At 42.9% G+C, this 19,448-nt stretch overlaps 1 protein-coding gene across 1 annotated transcript; it reads right to left on the bottom strand.

The window, feature by feature from the left end:
• Positions 1 to 734: 734 nt before the first annotated feature.
• Positions 735 to 18,934, bottom strand: LOC115356355 (phosphatidate phosphatase LPIN1). The gene is made up of 20 exons (XM_030047482.1): positions 18,756 to 18,934; positions 15,392 to 15,595; positions 15,073 to 15,168; positions 12,893 to 13,179; positions 11,167 to 11,271; positions 10,920 to 11,043; positions 10,391 to 10,751; positions 9,968 to 10,061; positions 9,146 to 9,330; positions 8,930 to 9,023; positions 8,615 to 8,684; positions 6,729 to 6,821; positions 6,429 to 6,496; positions 6,195 to 6,333; positions 5,864 to 6,012; positions 5,476 to 5,562; positions 3,467 to 3,619; positions 3,144 to 3,258; positions 2,776 to 2,879; positions 735 to 2,644 (listed from the first exon to the last, which is right to left on the bottom strand). Exons 2-20 carry the CDS (start codon positions 15,581 to 15,583, stop codon positions 2,464 to 2,466), a joined length of 2,697 nt encoding a protein of 898 aa, XP_029903342.1. The 5' UTR covers positions 15,584 to 15,595; positions 18,756 to 18,934; the 3' UTR covers positions 735 to 2,463.
• Between the last annotated feature and the right edge of the window lie 514 nt (positions 18,935 to 19,448).

The following is a 19,448-nucleotide window of genomic DNA, read 5'->3' as shown; positions in this document are numbered from 1 at the left end:
GGGCGAGGGCCTAAAAACGAAGCAATTACAATAGGGCTTCGCGCTGTTCCAGCGCTCGGGCCCTAACAAACACTACAAATACAATAGGGCTTCGCGCTGTTCCAGCGCTCGGGCCCTAAAAAGGGGAAGAAACGGTACAATAACAATAGGCCCTCTCTCCGATGGAGGGCGAGGGCCTAATTAGAGAGATTCCACAGGAGATAAAACTATATTAAGCACAACGAGACCACTATTGAATACAAATAGGACGCTGTATGTAGCTTATAGGTATTTCACTGGAAGATTGCAACACGTTAACAGTTCTTATTATTGAGCTGCAGTGCATTTCAAGTGCAGAGCGTGGTGGAGGTGTAAATAACCTGTCCTCTGTTTTCTCACATAGCTCTTAAGTTTACAAAGCCAGATAAAAACTCAGGTTGACCAGTATCATCACTGGTCTGACATTTAATATTAAAATATGCTTATCTAATAATTAGTAAAAAAAATATCTCTCTTGCTATCAAGAAAATGCTAATTTTCCGAAGACTTTTAAAATTTCTTTTTCATTCTTTTTTTTTTTTTTTTATTTTCTGGTAATTTTCCAAGTGACTTTGCTCAGGTTTCAAAGGGTTGACAAATTGTGTTAGTAACACTGCAGGTGAAATCTGGAAGCTGAGGAGCTGTCCAGGTGCTGAAAGGTCAGACTGACGGCACTGAGGTCAAATGAAGACACACTGGCTGATTTCCAATGTATATATATATATATATTTTTTTTTTTTATTGAGTTTGATTACACCAATTTAACAGTGAACTGGTCAAAAAAGAGGTGGAGTGAGTAAAGGAAATGAGCAACGATCGATGAAATTTACACAGTCAAGGCAGAAAATAAAAAGCTATTACTGTTTTACCTCTTTCACAGAAAGAATAGCATCATGTATCATATACAGTTCATCTCATACTAGACTCACACCTGCTGCAATGATATTCTACATTCAGTGGCTCGTACGATTTATGATAAAGCAACTGATTGACTAGGCGAGTCACCGTGGCAACAGCTCTGATTGAACAGCAACAAGAAAATTCTCAGTATTTGTATGCTACATATTACGTGGAAAAATAAAGAGGCCTCTTCAAATATTATTGTTCAGAAACAAGGAAAATATTGGTGAAGCCTTTTTGTTGCAGCTATAAATGAACATGACCATGCTCTCTATGCTGACACCCTACGGACAAACTAGATAAGGAAAGGCAGTAAAGCTACAGAACCACTCAAGTACAATACAACATTGGGCTCAGGATGACTATACACACATTTTATATCACAGTTAGTTCTTAATCAGGTGGATCATACTGCTAAAGCAAATAAATAAAACATACTTTGTGGCACTTGACAAAATTAGTGTCATCTTACAACATCATCAACTGGAGGTTCACTGTGCTCATGTGTTGCTTTAAATAAATTAAAGGTGTGTTTAACAAAGGCCGCCGAGGAAATGACAGAATTCACATCATCCACACATAACCCATACACACCGTGTGGCTCTGGTAGAAAAATAAAATGAACTCTTTTATGGTTTATTCAGGTCATTGTCAGACGCAGAGAGCGTGACCTCACGCTTTTAAGAAAGGTTGTGCTTTTTTTAATTTCGCTGACGTTACATTGTCTCTGTAACAAATGGTCATTCTTTTAAAACATTCTTTTAAAAGTACCTTCTTTCAGGAAAGCTGACTATGCTCCATGCCACATTTAAATATCAAGTTCAACAGTCATTCTTATGCACTGTGTGATAATGTACTGGAAATTAAATAAAACGCATAGCTGTAACACTGACTTGATTCTTTTCTTTTACAAGACACAGGAACATATTTTACACACAATTATGTTGGAATCATCAATCACAATCACAATCAGCCTGCATGTAGATTTGCATTTTCATGTTGATTAAACAGTCTTGACTCTTACTCCTCACTGGGAGTAATTTGTTTCCTTACAAGTTGGCCTAAGAAAATAAACTCTACACTGAATATTTGGCACACATTTACGTAGCTTGTTCTCTGATGTATGCACAAATGATCAGTCTCATAGTTTGTGATCAGTAAGACACATTTCTGAACAGATGCCATATGCGGTATATTGTTTGTTAAATACAATACACTGCATCGGTGCACCACTAAATAGGCCAGGTTGGCTAGCTACTGAAATTATATGAACCCTCACTACGAAAACACTATATGACATATAATAAGCTGCCTCTCATACACATACACTATATCTCCTAGCCACAGAGGCCATCTTTTCATAAAAGTGCGCTAAGATCCTACGTTGTGCGTTATAAGACCGTTCACAGCAGGTCAGCAGACTGAGTGAGCTTTCTGCTGTGCTCTGATAGTGCTCCCTTAAAACTCTACAATATTCTATCACACATATGTAACCCAATGTCAAATGACAGGAGTTTTACACACTCAGTGCGCGCCCACTGGCAGTCAGCTGCTGTTGTCACTGGGGCTGGGAGACTGTGTTGCAGTTCCCTGGTGGTCCACCAGAGGGAGCTGCTCCCTCCAGTAGGTGAAGTGGCTGTAAGTGTCCGAGCAAGGGAAGTCTGAGGAGCTGGCCCGCATCTTCAGGGGGAACACATGGTCCACCACCTCGCCAAGACGCACGTAGCTGTGGAGAGGAGGAAGAGAGCAGAAGAGGAAGCACACAACAATCAGACTCAGAAACTGAATAAACTGAACATTTTCTCCTAAGATAATTAGAATAGTTTCCCTGGGAGGAGAATGAGGCAGAAGCCTTACGATGAGATGTTGGTCTTGGCGTGCTCCTGGACTAGCTCGCCTTTAGGGTTGACTGTGAAGATCCTGTTCAGTGGGACGCCAACTTCTTTATAAGAGTAGACATCCTACATACATAAAGAGAAAATGGGAATTAGCACAAGCAATAACATACTTTACATCTATATTATACGGTCTAAAAATAGTGTGTCATGTTAATATCCTTATGCAAAAATCCACGATATACATGGCTTATATGAGCTCCAGATGGACTCAAGTCTGTTTTGAGCACTAGAAATAGCTTTCAGCTGACTCAGTGTTTGAGAAATGTGTGTGTGATAACTTTGTGGGAAGTTCCATCAATTATCCAGATGTGCAGACGGTGTGTGTACCGTAGGTCTGTTGCCAAAGGCGGCGTAGAACGGCTGCGTATTGGGGTAGAAGAGGTTCTTGATGTCGGTGAGACACTCCACCTTGAACTTCTCTGGCTTCTTCTCAATCACCTCCCTGTCAAACACACAGACACAGATCAGCAGCCAGCCATGCATCAGCACAGGACGACTGAACTCAAAGTATCTGACACTCATCGTCTTGCACAATTCATTTCATTGGAGTTTGTGAAGGTATGTGTGCAGGTGTGTGTGTGTGTGTGTGTGTGTGTGTGTGTGTGTGTGTGTGTGTGTGTGTGTGTACAGGGATGTGTGTGAGGTGAGACCTGTGCAAGGCTGAAAACAGGCTGCTGGGGCTCAGAAGGACGGGGCCCATTGGAAGCATAGTGCCTCTCTCATTGACCCAGTTGAGGTAGCCTCTGGTCATGTCAGCCATGCCAATCGCTCTAGCTGAACAGTACAGGAACTTGTAGCCATTCCTGTCAGGGTGAGAGAGAGAGAGAGAGAGAGAGAGAGAGAGAGAGAGAGAGAGAGAGAGAGAGAGAGAGAGAGAGAGAGACATCAGCACTGTAAGTACAGCTAATAAGTTAAATGTTCTGAAAGACTGCTTGTCTAAAAAACAGGTCAAGTGAATCTCAAACTGCAGGTGACTAGTCTGCTTAGCTGGATATAACCATCAACCCTTTGCCATCTGTGAATTATCGATCATATCGTGACATTTAGCTGAGGGTTTACGCCACAGACTGTAGCATTGCACCGAGTGGAGACAGACTCAGCCCTACTCAGGTCAGGAAATCAAAAGATGAAAGCACACTCCTTTCAGCTGACAGCTTCCATCCACTTGCCCTGGAAAAGGCTGCCCCTTTAGCAGTTTCATTCAGGAGGATTTCTTATAAAGATCATCATAATTGAGCGAGTCGAGTCGCTACCCACATTCTAGTGAATACAAAACAAAAAGGACATCATGCTTATAATAATAAACTGGAACCCAAGAAGAAAAAGAGGGAATGATCGATCTGCTGTTTCCTTAGATACTGAAAAAAGAACTGGATATAGAGCCTTATAACAATTTAAACACAGACCCTAAATGTTCACAAATCCTCTCTAACCCTCCTCTTTTCTCCTCTAAATGTTTGTGATAAATTGGTTTATGACGACTGCTCTGTCAAAAATAAGGTTCTGCTGCCAAACAGGTCTGCTATCCCTGATACTAATGCACTTCTTGCAACAGACAAAAACAAACTCCCACCAGAGGAAAACGTCACCAAATTAAAATACAGATAACTTATGTCCTCTTCCGCTTTTGTTTGCTGGGTTACACTGGCCAGACATGAAGACCTCAGAAAACAAGAGACAACATAAGAGCAACTCCAGCACACCTGCTGCAAAACTCTTCCAGAGGGGAGGCAATTTAAATAATACAACACAAAAGGGTTATTTGATATACACCTTGGAAGCCATGTCCCTGAATGGGGTCATGATGAATTCAGCCTTAAGCCCTTTTAAAGAGAGTTTAGCTGTGCTGTATCAGACACTTCTTCCTTGCCTCTCTCTCTTCTATAAAGGTTCAATGTCAGAAAACTCTATATGGAACAAAGGCAAAGACATGGTTGGGGAAACCTCCTTGGGTCGTTTTGTAATGTATAGCTTATATTATGTAAAAAAAAAAATGTGGCTGTTAGCCCTGTTGGGATTTTTTATGGATCTATTTTTTATCTATTCTGTTGGGATTGTGTGGGAAAATATGTTTACGACAATATCTGGAAAACCACTCTCAATCATACTGAGGGTTGTACTTTGATTGAGGTATTATTTATTTCCTCTTCGATAAACACTCATTATTTCATGGATATAGTCAATCCCTATATTCACTGCACATTTCTGTTTTTCTAATCTTCATTGCAGAAACCACGTGCTCACAGAACTGTTACTGTTACACACGCACACGCTTCGTGTGCGTGTGTGAGAGACTAATAGTCCACAGATTTTTTGGAAGCAGTCTATGATGATGATGATGATGATGATGATGATGATGATGATGTGACCGACAGATTTTTTGGGACATTAGTATTTTATCTCTGTTACTTAAATAGATGAGGCATAAATGTTGCCATATCAGCCAATTTTGTTATGCATGTTTGACTTTGTGCATGCCTTTTTTATCATAGACGTGAACTAGTGAACTGAATTAAATACGTGTTAAGGCAAAGATTCACACCCTTTTAAGTGTAAATTATTTCTGCTCTGTTCACTGTTTGCTTTTGGTTATCTGAAGTACAGGATGGGAGCTGTGTAGCAATTTCAGAACCAACTTCAAGCAACAGGTAGCGCTTACTGGCTGACTTTGTGGTAGAGGTGAGCGATGCCCTGGTGGGTCCAGTCTTTCCCCAGCGTGGGCAGGATGTGGCCCAGGGTGTCTGACCTAAAAACAGAAATTGGAATGTGTGAGTGCTTTGACTTTAAGCCAAGTTCAACCAAGTGTGCTTGGTTGAACCTGAAAGGTAACTTTTTAATTTAAAGTGTTGATATCACTAATTAGTCCCTGCCATTCGTTTCTATAAAGAGATTACGCCATGGCATATGTATACAAAATACATATTTTGTTTAGTATAATCCTCCTTTACCCTAAATCTTATCCCCACTAAATGAGAGTACACACACATTCACACACTCACACACACACACACACACACACACACTCGTGCACATCCTTGCAGACACACCTGGTGATAGTTCCATCAATGTCAGAGATAATTATCTTGTCGTCCCATTTCCAGAGGTAGATGGTTCCCTGACAGCGACAAGTTCCCTGGTACTGAGTCGTCACACTGAACACAACTTCATTAGGACCGTCCTTTAACTGGAGAGACAGCTGCACATGTGTGTGTGAAAGAGACAGCGAGAGAGATGGAAAAGAGTGAGAGAGAAAGAGAGAGACTATGAGATATGGAACATTGTTAACTGTTAAAATCTCTGAGCAATGGCTGCTTGCTTAAAAAGACAAAAAAGAAAGAAAAACTGCTGCCAGTCCAGTGGGTGAACTGGTGCTCTCACCAGTTGCTCTGATGTCAGCCGGAGCGTCTTCTTATAAGACACGCCTCCCGATGCGAGCGCAGGTTCTGATTGGACAGAGGCGGAGCTCTGCTTGGCTGCCCTGTGGTCTTCATCACTGGAGGATGACTCCTCTTTGTGTCTGGAGACAGAAGGGTTAAAGCTATTCATACTAACTTCAGGGAGTTTGTTTGTTATGTTATGTTATTTTCTGAGTCTAGTTTTGTTGTCTCTTACCTGTTCATGCTAGACATTTTGCCAGGCTGCTCAGCAGAGCCACAGGCCCCAAGCTCGGAGACTGAGTCCTGCAAGGACAGAGATGGTGCTCAGCAAATGTGAACTAAGTAATAATCTGTGGCATTTCCATGTGAATAAATATTTTGCTACTTTCTATTTCCAAAAAAGTAGCTATACATCACTTATGACAGCTTTTTTGTTATAAACACCAAATATCGGGTAAAACTTTCACCGCTTTGGAGAATAACTAGATTTTGATTTGGTAAGGCATCAGATTGGGATACTTTAGGTGGGACGTACCGATTTAGTGTTGCTGGCTCTGCCTCTCCAGGAGAACCACCACCTCCCTCCTTTCTTGGGCATCTTCTCCTTCATGATGTTCTCCACTGTCGCCTGGAGCGCACGCAACCCAGACAACCACAACCACAGCCACAACAAAACACAACACAGCACAAAACAACAAAAACACACTGAAACCAGAAATCAACAAACAGTAAAAGAACAACAACGTCTCTGCCGCTGGTATGAGGAAAAGAAAGTGGCGGAGTGAGAGAAAACATGTATGGGAATGCATTGTTTGGGAATTGAAGAGGCTGTAATGGCTGAGTCTGGCATCAAAGAGTGAGGGGAGGAAAGAAACTTTAAGAGAAAAAAGACAGAAAGAAGGGAGAAAGTGTAGAGGGAAAGCAAGAAGAGAGGACAAGATAGAAAAAAGAAATACAGCGAGAAGACGAAAAGAGATTAGTGTTTCTGACATACTTGGCTGTAGCCAAATACACCACTCAGACAACAGAGGAGGAACTCCAAGGCTGAATAAATGTAACTAAGGCAAGAGAACTGAACGGATGGAAGGATGGAAGGATGGATGGATGGATGGATGGATGGATGCATGCAGCAGAGGAGGAGGTGATCAAATAAGAGGGGAGAGAACACAGGGGAAGACAACTTTTAACTTGAGTGCTCACATAGAACACGTTTAGCTAGAAGAGTCATGGGATCATTGTTATTATAACACAAAAATGACAGTAACACACTCAAGGCAGACAGAGCTGACACCACTAAACACAGCCGGCGTTTGTCCTGTCAAACTGTCTAACGTTAGGTTGGAATTATTACCCAAGTAAAGCTGCTCATGAAATGCTCCCCGTCAAACCCAGCCAGGGCGAAACCTTGTTGGAGTTTATTTTGCAACTGGATTCCTTAACCAAATGAACCCTGGACAAAATCCCTTAGCCTATTTTTCCTCACAACCGACTTCATAACTGAAAATTCTGACCTTTTCTCTCACAGTTGTGACTCAATATTTCACAATTGTGACTTTTTTCCTCACATCTGTGACATAACAGCTCAAAATAGAGATTTTTCTCTCATTTTTTTTTTTTTAAACAACCATGCAGTGGTTTATAGTTATGTACGGAGCTTCAGTCTTTACAGATATTGTGTAGTTCCGCCAGTAATGTTAAAATCTATTGCCTTTGACACCAAAATGACAACAGTCTTTTATTATATATATTATAAATCCTGGACCAAGCCCATTAACCTAGCCTATAAACTACTGCTTAAATAAATAATAATAAATAAAATAATGATAAATACATTTCTTGATGTGGCAGAAATTGGTTTACATATTCTAGCCTAACTTCTTCCCTGCTGTCCTTGTTGTTTTCTTTCCTGGTGACAGTTCAGCCTCCAACCATGAATCAAATGTTTTTGTCTGGAGCAGGTGTCGTGTTTTGCTATTGTTATCCTGATTAGCTGCCAGTAAATGAATTAGATTACAAAGCAGAGTGATATGTTACACCTGCCTTATGTGACCATGGCAACGGCCTGTTAGTCATAATGCTAATGATTCATTAATATCATCCGGCAGAATGTATCGCTTGACCATCGCAGGTTAGTATTCCACCGAGCCATGTTTCAAGTTCAGTTCAGTGAATGTGCCACTTGTTCAGGCATTGTGTAATATATCACAAGGCAGCAGGGATTAAAGAGGTGAAGAGAACAGAGATTCATTGACACATGCAAAGTGCAATACCAGTTTCATTCACAAGGGGGTGCTGTGACCCTGCATTACAACTGATAGGTCGCCCAACTTCTTGGTATTCAGAGAGTGCTCACTCTGTGTGTGTGTGTGTGTGTGTGTGTGTGTGTGTGTGTGTGTGTGTGTGTGTGTATCAATTTCTTACCTTTGGCAGAGGTTTCTGGAAGGCTTGCATAGCCAGCATCAGTGGAGCTGCAGAGCTCCAATTATAGTATCTGTGGGAGAAAACAAAATATATTTATATCAGTTCTATAAACTTCCATAACCCACTTCGTCAGCCAAGAAATCTGCAACAACCTCTTCACATGCTTCCAGAAATGCCGCATTTTTGCTGCACTGTATGGCAGTAAAAACTATACAGAACACAGTCTGTGGTACAAAGCTTGTTGTCCAATAACTATCTGTATTTAAACACACTTTGTGTTACATTAGTGAGATTTTGACAGTGTAAACGTCTTACTTGGAGCCGATTTTCACTACTAGGTTGGGGTCGTCGATAATGGATGGGTTTTCGGCAAACTGCTGGTAGGAAATGGCTTTCTCTTGGAACTGCTCTGTAATGGCACACGCACACACATACACACAAATAAAAACATTGCATTAATGTGCCTTTTACCTTTCGGTATTATAATGTTTATTTTGCATACTCTCATTTGTGTCAGCATAAGCAGATCACCTTTTGTGATCTCCCTGTTGTCAGTGAGTCCTCCACACAGAGAAATGCCGATAGAGGGCAGGTCAGCCATGGGGTCGCAGTAGCTGTCCACCCCGCTGTCTCCTCCGGAGCTGACCGACTGTGGAGACAGACTGGTGCTGTGGAGGCCCGGGTCTGAGCAGCTCCTCGCCGCCCCGCCACTGTCACTGCACAAGAAGAAGAGGAGGCTGGTTAGCTCTGAGAGTGCACTGCTGGCTCTGACACATCTGGCTTACACACATGCTCCAGACCCACAAGTTACTCTCATTAAACCCAAGGAAAAGATATTTTGGTTAGATTTGGTTAGAAATATTCACTCATTATTCCTTCCTTTGTTTCATAACAGTTTATAGTGGGTTAAAATTTGGTGAAATTAAATATTCCTCACTTTGATGAGGACCTTCTTGAAGACCCTCAGGGACCCTTGGAGGTCTCTGGACCTCACTTTGAAAATCACTGGGCAAGAAGTTACAGAAATGAGCTTATGAAAATCTGAAAGTTAATGAGTGACATGAGACTGGTTATGCTGGGAAGCTCCCAGGTGGGAATGTGTGGAGCATCGTGGGAAAAGATTATACGTGCTCAGCTGACTTTCCATGGATAAATATTAAAATAAAACAAACACATGTACATAACAAACACACACATGCACACACAGAACTACTGAGAATGTGTTCCAGAAATGTAGGTTGTATTCAACTAACAGCAAAAGCAAGATTGGCATATGGGCAGATGTGCTTGTGAGTATGTGTGTGTGTGTCAATATGTGTGTGTGTGTGTGTGTGTGTGTGTGTGTTCACCTACCTCTTAGGGAAATACAGAGCTGCCACCTCAGGTTCCAGCTCTGTGATGTCATCCAGGTAAATTCCATCAGAGCCAAGATGGCGGCTCCTCTTGTCTGCAACAGAGCAGCGGCTCAAATCAAAACAAATCACAGTTTCTTATTATTCGCCTTTCTCTTTGACTCATTCACTTGACGGCCTGGCTTTGGTTTGGTGCTTAGAATTTTTTTTTTTTTGTCAGCTGAACTGTCTTCCTGGAACAAACAGTGGATGAACCAGTGTGCTGGGTGTGACTGGGGCTGTCAAAATTTCTGCTGCCGTTCTGACTTAGTAATGCACATCAAATGCTACTTTTTTAGGTTATCTTACAGTTCCTCCACAGGCTAACTGCACACCCTCAGCAAACATTTTAGCACATTATATGTGACCTCGACCCAACTATTACCTTTCCTCTTGGACGGGGAGTCCGTCTTGGCTAGAGGCCGAGGCATGGCTTGACTCTCCTCCATTTCTGACATAACGCAGGCAGCTGCTCCCATTGGCGCGGCGCCGACCTGTGTCTCCGATGTCACCGGCTGGGACTCCATCCTCATGGCTTCTGGCTCCGCCCCAACTGTGACCACTGTTGCCTCATTGGCCGATGCGTCTTCCGGCATGAGCAGCCTGAGTGAGGGTATTTCGGAGAAGTGTTCACGCTGTTCTGCTGACGTCTCGGGAGGAATCACGCGGAAATGTGTGCTTTCGGATACAGGGATTGATACGGGACAAACGGGCGGGGGGTCAGGTTTCACCGGGAGGAAGGAAGGCTGGAAAAGGAGGGAAGAGGAAGAGGACACTCTAACTATGACCAGAAAAATGAATTAACATAAACAAACTAAAAGCATATTCACTAAAAATATAACATGAGCATGAGCATGTTTGCTTATGATTCTCTGTGCATGTGTGTGTATGTGTTCACTGATCACTTTGGTTACCGTGGCAGCTTGTGGCAGCTCCCCCCAAGCCCAGTGCATGGCTGGATTCTGATTGGCTGTGTCTGATGGCTTGGTCATCAGTTCCGAGTCACTCTTGGGAGTGGTGGGACGAGAGCCACCAGGGCTGGGAGAGGTGGAGAGAATAAATAACAGGCACGCTGATGGAAAATCATGAGGATGCTTTGTCTACGGGTGTGTGCCAGTGTGTGTGTCATTCTTTTTGTGTGTGTGTTTCTATGTCGGGTACCTCTGTATTGGGCTCCAGTCTCCGTCTGAGCGAGCGTAGATGCCGCTCTGTTTGTAGGCGCTGCTGGTCAGACCCTCCTCTCTGAAAACATCCCGAGATGAAGTCCTGAAACACATAAACACATCCACACAAACGGTGATTACAAAATAAATCCACGCTTGAATGAGATGCAGTTATATATCATCAGATATCCAGTGCATTACTGGGGGTTATTTTGTAATAAGTTTTTAAATTCTGCATTTGTCGTATACACTTTCCCACAATATGTCTGATGTGTCTACTTCCACTTAAAGGAATACTCCAACATTTTGGGCAGAATACCCCTTTGTCAACTTACCCAGATTGGTTCAATACCATCTGCACCTTGTCCTGGTTGAACCCTGATATGGATAGCATTTGATGAAAATGGTATCGAACATCTTGTTAAGTCAGAAAAAAAGGGTATTTTGCCAAAAACATTGGAGTATCCCTTTAAGTTAGTGATTTCTTGCATTTCCCAATGAATTACAACATTTCCCATGAGATACTGCACTCAGCTGTGAGTTTTTCCAGTTGAGAAACAGCTGCTAAAAGTGCAACATGTCTGGTGTCTGCACTGCATTGTCTGTCTGCCTCTTCTGCAATGGATCTCCACCTGTATGACTGGTGAATGTCAGTGGAAAATTGCGAGTCTAGAAAGAATCCTTTATGCTGTTTGATTCTGTGGGGCTGACAACAAAATTGGACACTGACTGGCTGAAAAGAATTCTGAAATGATTTGAGAAAAATACACAAAATACAACAAAAGAGTAGACGACTTTGCTAAAAGGTATTTAGTGTTTAGGAAGTGTTTTAGGGTGGGCTTTTCCTTTAACAGGACAAGACAAAATAACATGTTTCGATGATGTAAACAAACTTTGTCAGCTATATAGGCCAGTAAATGTGTACTACTTTCCTTTATGCTTGTGAAAATGTCAAAGCCACGGTGTTGTTTTACAGTTGTGTACTGTAGAGCGGGGGTATATGTGGAAGCTGACTTTAAATTTAGATGTAATATATCCCGTACGCACGTGCAAAAATGGCGTTTGGGGAGTCACCAGACCTCTACTGTAGTCGTCCATCATAACAGACGTTCACGACCGCAACAGCAACAAAATAAGTGAGCTGGGTCCGGCAGTCGCACACACACGTGTATGCATAGAGGCCAACATACACACATTCACATGCACGCCGAAGAGATTTCCTCTTTTCACTTGTTAAGCTTTTTCTGTCAGAGCCGTGGTAAAGCCGGTACATTTTCCCCGAGGCAAAAATCATAGTGCTGATGTGAATGTTTCCATATGGTTTTGTGTCTTGTCAGTGTGTGTGTGTGTGTGTGTGTGTGTCAGCGCCAAGACGGTGGCTTAAGGCTGCTCTGCTACACGTGACGCTGTTCTGCTGATTCCTGTCTGCCAGACCCCAATTCCATTACAGCTGCTTGCAAAGCTCATTTCTGTAATGTGCTGTTTATCTCTGCATGCTTCACTGTCTGCCCCCTTTTTTCCCTCTCTCACTCCAGCCGCCTCCTCCATCCATTTTCTTCTCCCTTTTTGTTTGGATTTCATTTCCTTAACTTATGATGCACTTTCGCCTACTTTTCAAATCCATTATTTCACTGAATGGATTTGAATTTTTAAGCTTCTGGCTTTTTGCTTCATTTGCATTTCTTTTGCCTTTTCGTCCGCCCTCCGCCCCCTCGTTTTGTCACCTGTTGCTCTCCATCTCTGTCCCCTCGTCTGAGCTGATGTCGATGGTGAACATGTCTTCGTCCTCGGAGTAGTCCCCGCTCTCCTCCCTCCTCATGCTGTCAGCCCGAGCCTTCCTCCTCCTCTTCCTCCTCTTCTTCATCATCCCGCTGCCATTCTCTCCGGCGCTCCCCGTGCAGCCCAGAGTCTGCACGGGTGGTCCGGAGCTCTTCCCTATCAGCGAGGAGCTCATCAAATTAGCCCCGTCTGACAAGATGGGAGAGGTCGCCAGGTGGGAGGGGACCACTTCCTGTTTAGAACAAGAAACAGGAAGTGAAACAACGAAGGCCTTTCTGTGGAAGACAAATGTGAACTTTAAACCAATTTTATGAACCTTACGATATTTGTACTTGGCTGTTAAGTTACAGAAGCATATCTTTGAACAAATTTAGCCTGCCTGATATGGAAAATTTGAAATAATTATTTGGACAGCATGCCACACAATGAGGCTTTTGTGATGCCTGCAGCCAAACAAAAACAAGCCTGTGCCCCACGACCCAGATTAACTGAAGTATTAACATCAAACACAGAGATATTCACACACGGAAAAACAGAATGTCACACTCAAATGATCTCTCAATATCTGTAAAACAAGTTAAAACAAGATTTTCCATTGCAGGAGCTGTTTTGACCCACTGAAATTCCACTCCCCTGTTAGTATGTTGCTCAATTTGGGTCAGAGGCAAACAGCTACATAAATGTGCACAGCCATTGCTAAACGGTTTGCAAAATCTCTTTCCACTGTGAGGTGAGACGCTGGCGACTGAACACGGACGCTGATCCAAAGAAGAATTCTGTGAAAGGAGGCAGTTCTGCACTTTCTAGGAAAAAGGGGGGGTTTCCAGGAGGAGACCTCTGCTTTCAACGCAGGGGAGTGTGTGTGTGTGTGTGCGTGTGTTTGCAGACACACTTCACCCAGCAGACTGTTGGCAAAGATGGTCTAAAACAATGAGCACTCTTTCTGCATGACTCAACAGACCAGCGCTGCTGAGAGCGGCATGTCAGAGAGCAAAAAAGACACAACGAAAGAGAGAGAGAAGATTGAGGTTTGTGTGCTAACGTCGCTATCTCACATTTTTCAACTGTGTGCCAAGAAAAGGATTCAAAGACAGAGTCCTCGTCTTCCCCCTCCAACCGTGCCTGAGAATCTGACACCACTCTGGGGGGAATAAATCTCCCACTTCCCCTGTCAGTGCAGGCCTGCAGCCTCTGTAGTTCCTCTGCTTGTTTATGCGTTCCAGCTGCTCACATGCTCGTGTGCACACAATAGCATATGAACCCGGTATTCGATTTGAATGTTACACACAGATCAGCTTTTTTTTTTTTTTTAACTTGGACGTTAAAACCTTGAAAAACCATTTGTGGACTTGGATCGCCAAGAAGTCCGATTTCCAAGAATCGAGGAAAACAGATTTATTTTTACAGACTTTGTGCATGTCATGGGCTATAAAAAGATAAAAAAACAGGAGCTGATGGATGTCAAGACAGAAGAGGTGATTTCCGACTTCACCCACGGAGAATTTGCAGCCCTAATCAGCTATCTGAATGTTCAGCTCAAGCCAAAGATTTACTGTAGATTTCTTTGCTCAGGAAGCTCCGGTCCTGGTCGATGCTATCATACGGGGAAAGCTCTTAATATAGGTCAGAAGGTAGAGGTCGGTTCGGCTTCATCCGGGACTCAAATTCACTGGTGAATAAAGGAATGCTGTTCAGCCAGACCAAAGGGTGAAATTCCCGGCCTCTGTGCCAACTCCGCACACAGCGGGACCTTGTTCAAACTATAACTACATGTTGAGGCGAAGATAGTTTGGGCAATGCTTTTAGGTTGTAAACAGTCAGTGAGTCTAAATTTCTGGGTGGTGTGGAGGTGGGGACTGATGTGTGTTTTCATTTGAGCCATGTTTTCATTTGAATCCTTGTGCATCCACTCCTGCAATTTTACATTCAAAGTGTGCCGTTTGTATCAGCACAAATAATCCACCTCATACAATTTTCCTAAGGGCTGAGAGCAAGAGTAAGTGTGAGATGTTTGTATCCATTTCAAATCTAAGCTGCCAGCTGAGTAACATTTAAGGTTTTTCATACTAAAATTTTCACTGTCTTCTTCTTTATCTATGATAAAGTGAAGCGTTTGTTTTAATACCTGATCGTTCTCTGTTTCCTGGACAAAGAATGCCTCTCCATTGTCCCCCAGCTTCATATGTAGGTCCACTGGTTCCCCATTAATCTCCATGTCCACCTGGAGAAGACACAGCAGGACGAGAGGACATGAAGGGAGAGGAGAGGGCAGGAGGTGAGAAAATGATGAGAAACTCAAAGAAAACATCTCTTTAAAAAACATCAACCAGGCTAGGGCTTTATATGTTTCCTCTAATACCCAAAGAACTCCACAGAGAGCTTTTTTTGTGTGTGTGTGTGTGTGTGTGTGTGTGGGGGGGGGGGGGGGGGGGGGTACTCCTTACCAATTTCTCACGGGAGCGGAGGACACCCATCTTGCCAAAGCGGACGTGGAAGGGTGAGCACTGCAGAGAGCCATCGGGTTGCCTCACTACAATGACGTCAATACAGCCAGACAGGGTGGCGGGATTGAGCCCCCGGTACAGCTCCTTGACCTGGACAAACACCTGTCCTGCCAGCTGGCCCACGTAGTTCATGGTCTGACGGGTCTGATGTGGGGGGTTGAGGGGCGTTGGAAGAGGAGGAGACAAAGTGGGACATTTAAATATGGAGGTTTTAACCAGGAAAGATTTGAATAATCCGTTTATTTTTCGAAAAATCATGCATAAAATCATGATTAAAAGAATCATCACACCAGAATCCAAGCAAGTCTGAAATCAGTTGCTGACAGCTAAACCAGTAGGTTTCACTTAACCAACAGAGACCAGACATAGCAACATCTTGCACCTCAGTTAACCTTGAAAACACGAGGTGTTTATGAGCTGGCATCTGCTGTATAACGTTCCCTGTCTGTCAGTCAAAACACTGGTGATGTATGACCTGCCATAACTGCCCCACAAAAGAATGGGGTGAAATTCATCTGATGTCCTGGTCTGAAGTCAGTTTTTAAATTGCACTAAGGCCGGACGGAAAAAAACAAGATGACTTTGAGCGAGTGCCTTGATCTTGTTATTGTAATGATATTGTAGGGATAGCTATTGGCACTTTTGTAAGACATTTACACACAAGAGATTTGTGAATAAACAATTATTATTAATGATATGGTGGCCAAACAGGTAGAGGCAAATGACAGAACAGCTTAAACAATCTAAGTTCAGAAAATTGGATCCCTTTACTGTAAAGCAGCCTTTAAAACCAAGAAAAAACATTTATGCTATATCACTGTATTACAGTATTCAAAATCCCAGACGATATCTACTTGCATATCATGATATTGATATAATATTGATATACTGCCTAGCTCAAAATTGCACCATGATGGGTTGAGGGAAAATATGGGAAAAAAGAGGATTGTGATTCAGAGGTGAAGGGCAGCTTCAGGACAGCCTGAGGCCGACATGCTGGAGGAAGAACCTGTTCTCACCCTGCTCGCCCCCTCCACATAACTCTGGAAATCCTAGCCAAGTGTTTTCCATTCAGCTACCTTCTGAGTCAGCCCAGACATCAGGGGGTTAAAAGAGAAGTGACCTTAAACCAATCAGCACCTGTCCACTGCCTGTGATGTCATAACTCGCCTGTGCCATCGATTGGTTGATTTAAACCAAGGTGTAATGGGATAATCTGAAAGGTCGAGGCACTGTGTGCAGAGACATATGAGAAGGATGCCGGGGCATTGTGAATGTTAGGGTCCTGTAGAGCGTCATGGATACTGTTGCACAAGAAATGACAGATACACTGCTGTCAGGGTGAGCACAGTGAGTCAATCTCAATAGTTCCTCTTTCTATTGATCTTCACCAACTACTCTTAGACATTATATTTCCTTCATATATGAGAAAACATGTTGTTTCTGGTTTGGCAAAAATAGTACATGAGGCACAGGGGGGCTGGGGGGCCTCAACAGAATTGAATTTCACCCTTTAAGTCTCTATAATCAAATCACACACACTTTCCTCAGGCTGTATTTAGTCCTCTGATGCTTTATGTAAATACTCCTCATACTGTTCCTGCTTCTCAAAGTCTGAGTCAAGAGTGGCTCTCCAACCGAGGGCTTTCATATTTTGCTCTGTTTGATAATGACTGATTGAAAGCACATTGCTATTTGACATCATACCGTGCAAGCACATGGATTCAATGCCTAATCCACTATTGATCCTCTGCTGCGGCGCCTGTCTCTATTTCAGTCTCTCCCTCTCAATTTATATCATTATCTCCTGCTCTGAGATTGTAACAGCCACCTCTTAAAAAACTATTACACAGGATTACCAAGTATGCACTTATATGTTAGGACCAGTGTGATATAGTTGTTTTAATATATTGAGACACATGAGAAACTGATCCAGCATCCAGTGACTTTTCAGCTAGATTATTCAGGTTTCTGTAACACCAGTGGGTGAGGATGAAGCTCAGAGACAACAGATCCCAATCTTCCCAGGTGTTCACAAGGCCTAGACATGTGTAGTTAACTAATTTCACACCGAAAGTGAGATTGTGGTGTGTGAGAGAGAAAAAGGAGGAACTGTCTGGGGTTTGCCTCCAGACAGTCGAGAGTTGGGCCCCAAACATGATTAAAGCACCAGGAAAGTTACAGATGGCACAACGCCAACATGCTCATTCCCTCCGAGACTGTGTGGCCAGCACAGGAGGCCCCTCATTAAAGGAGAGGAACCCTAATTTTAGGGATGACGACAAAGCGGCCTACAAGTTGAATGTGAGAAACAGCTGACCATCCATTTAAGAATCTTACAACACCTCTTATAGATAACCTTCACCGTGTCACATTATTAGTTTCACTCCTCAATGAGGCATTGAATTACAATTGCTGGAGGCAGAGACGGATTATTTTGAAAGCTGAGGGCCCTTTTTATGTGAAATGCTGCCTTTTCTTTAGAAGAACAAGCTGCAAAGCAACTTCTGCCCGAAAATAGATTTTCTTGTGTCACAGATGAAAGCGAAAGAGGAACAGTCACAACATTGCCGCCGCCGCCGCTTGGTGACAAAATGTGTTATCTTAGAAACAAAGAAAACATGCACACCCTACATTTACATTATAACGTACCAGACCTCTGGAGAACCCAAATATTTACAAGTCAATGATTTATAACTATGGTATGCTCATTAGACTAATGAATTTACAGCCTTAAAGAATGGGCATTTCCTTGGAAGCACAGGAATCTGGTAGAACCACCGTCAGGATGTCTTGCAACATGCCCGCTTTCATTTGAAACCCTTAATTATTTTAAACCTCAGATTAGGCAGATTAGTACACACCCATATTATAACACATGTCACCTATACACTTTCACTTTTTCCTAATTATAAAAAAAAATCACCCAATATATACTGGTAAATGAGTACATGTATTTGCCTTAGAAACATAAATAGAAAATTTAAGTGATGAATACTGAGTTGGAATAAAGCACATTGACACTACATGTGCCTTACAAACAGTCAGCCAGCATCAGCAACATTTTCCCAGCCCCAGGTTGACATAAAATCTAGACATTTCAGGGCATGTTGGTCAGTGACATTGGTAACATCAAGACAATGTAAATGGAGCATTTCATCGATAAATGACAGATGAGTAAGGTCTAGATACAGCTCAATATGACCCATACAGCTGACAGATACAGTATTTTGGACACCTATAAGAAATAGAGTGCGCATACGCCCATTCATCACCCATCTCAACACACAGATAGAGCCCCTACCTGGTGAGCAGCACAAGTTGACAGCCTTTACCAACACACGGACACTCGATCCTTCAGCGGTGAGTGACGATACAAGACACGGACATCATAGACGAAACATCTCCCGATCAAAGTGGCGTCTCTGTGTATGTGACAGTCATCGGCTGTCAGCGGCACGTAGTGACTATTTAAACGGCAGTATTGACTCACTCTCTCTCTCTCTCTCTCTCTCTCTCTCTCTCTCTCTCTCTCTCTCTCTCTCTCTCTCAGCTAAGGGAACCTTGTCAGTGAATGACATCATCTGCAGCGGAAGCGGGGCTGCTGACCAATCAGCGTCGAGCCGTTGAGTTGTTAAACGCAACGCTTCAAGCTGCCACTGTGGCAAGAGTGTTGTTATTGCAGGCGCTTACATTTGTTACAAACTAGTGTCTGCGTTACACTGCTATTCCCAAAATTGTGACGTACTTACCGGCCTTGTCTTGCTGCTATTATTTTGAGAGTGGTCAAGTGTAAAGATGCTATACAAACTTTGTTTCAAACGTTGCTAATATTTTTAAAGGGATGCTGTTCTAATGAGTAAAATACATTAGCTATGGACACAGCTATAAGATAAGACAAACAGCCGTTGCAGCAAGTCTTGCAGATGACACCTCTTGAAAAAAAACTTTTAAATCACTGTAAAAATTCAAATTGTAACGGTCGCTCACGTGGCAC

This window comes from Myripristis murdjan, chromosome 24 (assembly GCF_902150065.1).
Source record: "Myripristis murdjan chromosome 24, fMyrMur1.1, whole genome shotgun sequence".
Lineage (NCBI taxonomy): Eukaryota > Metazoa > Chordata > Actinopteri > Holocentriformes > Holocentridae > Myripristis > Myripristis murdjan.
This window is presented reverse-complemented; position numbering and strand designations above follow the sequence as displayed.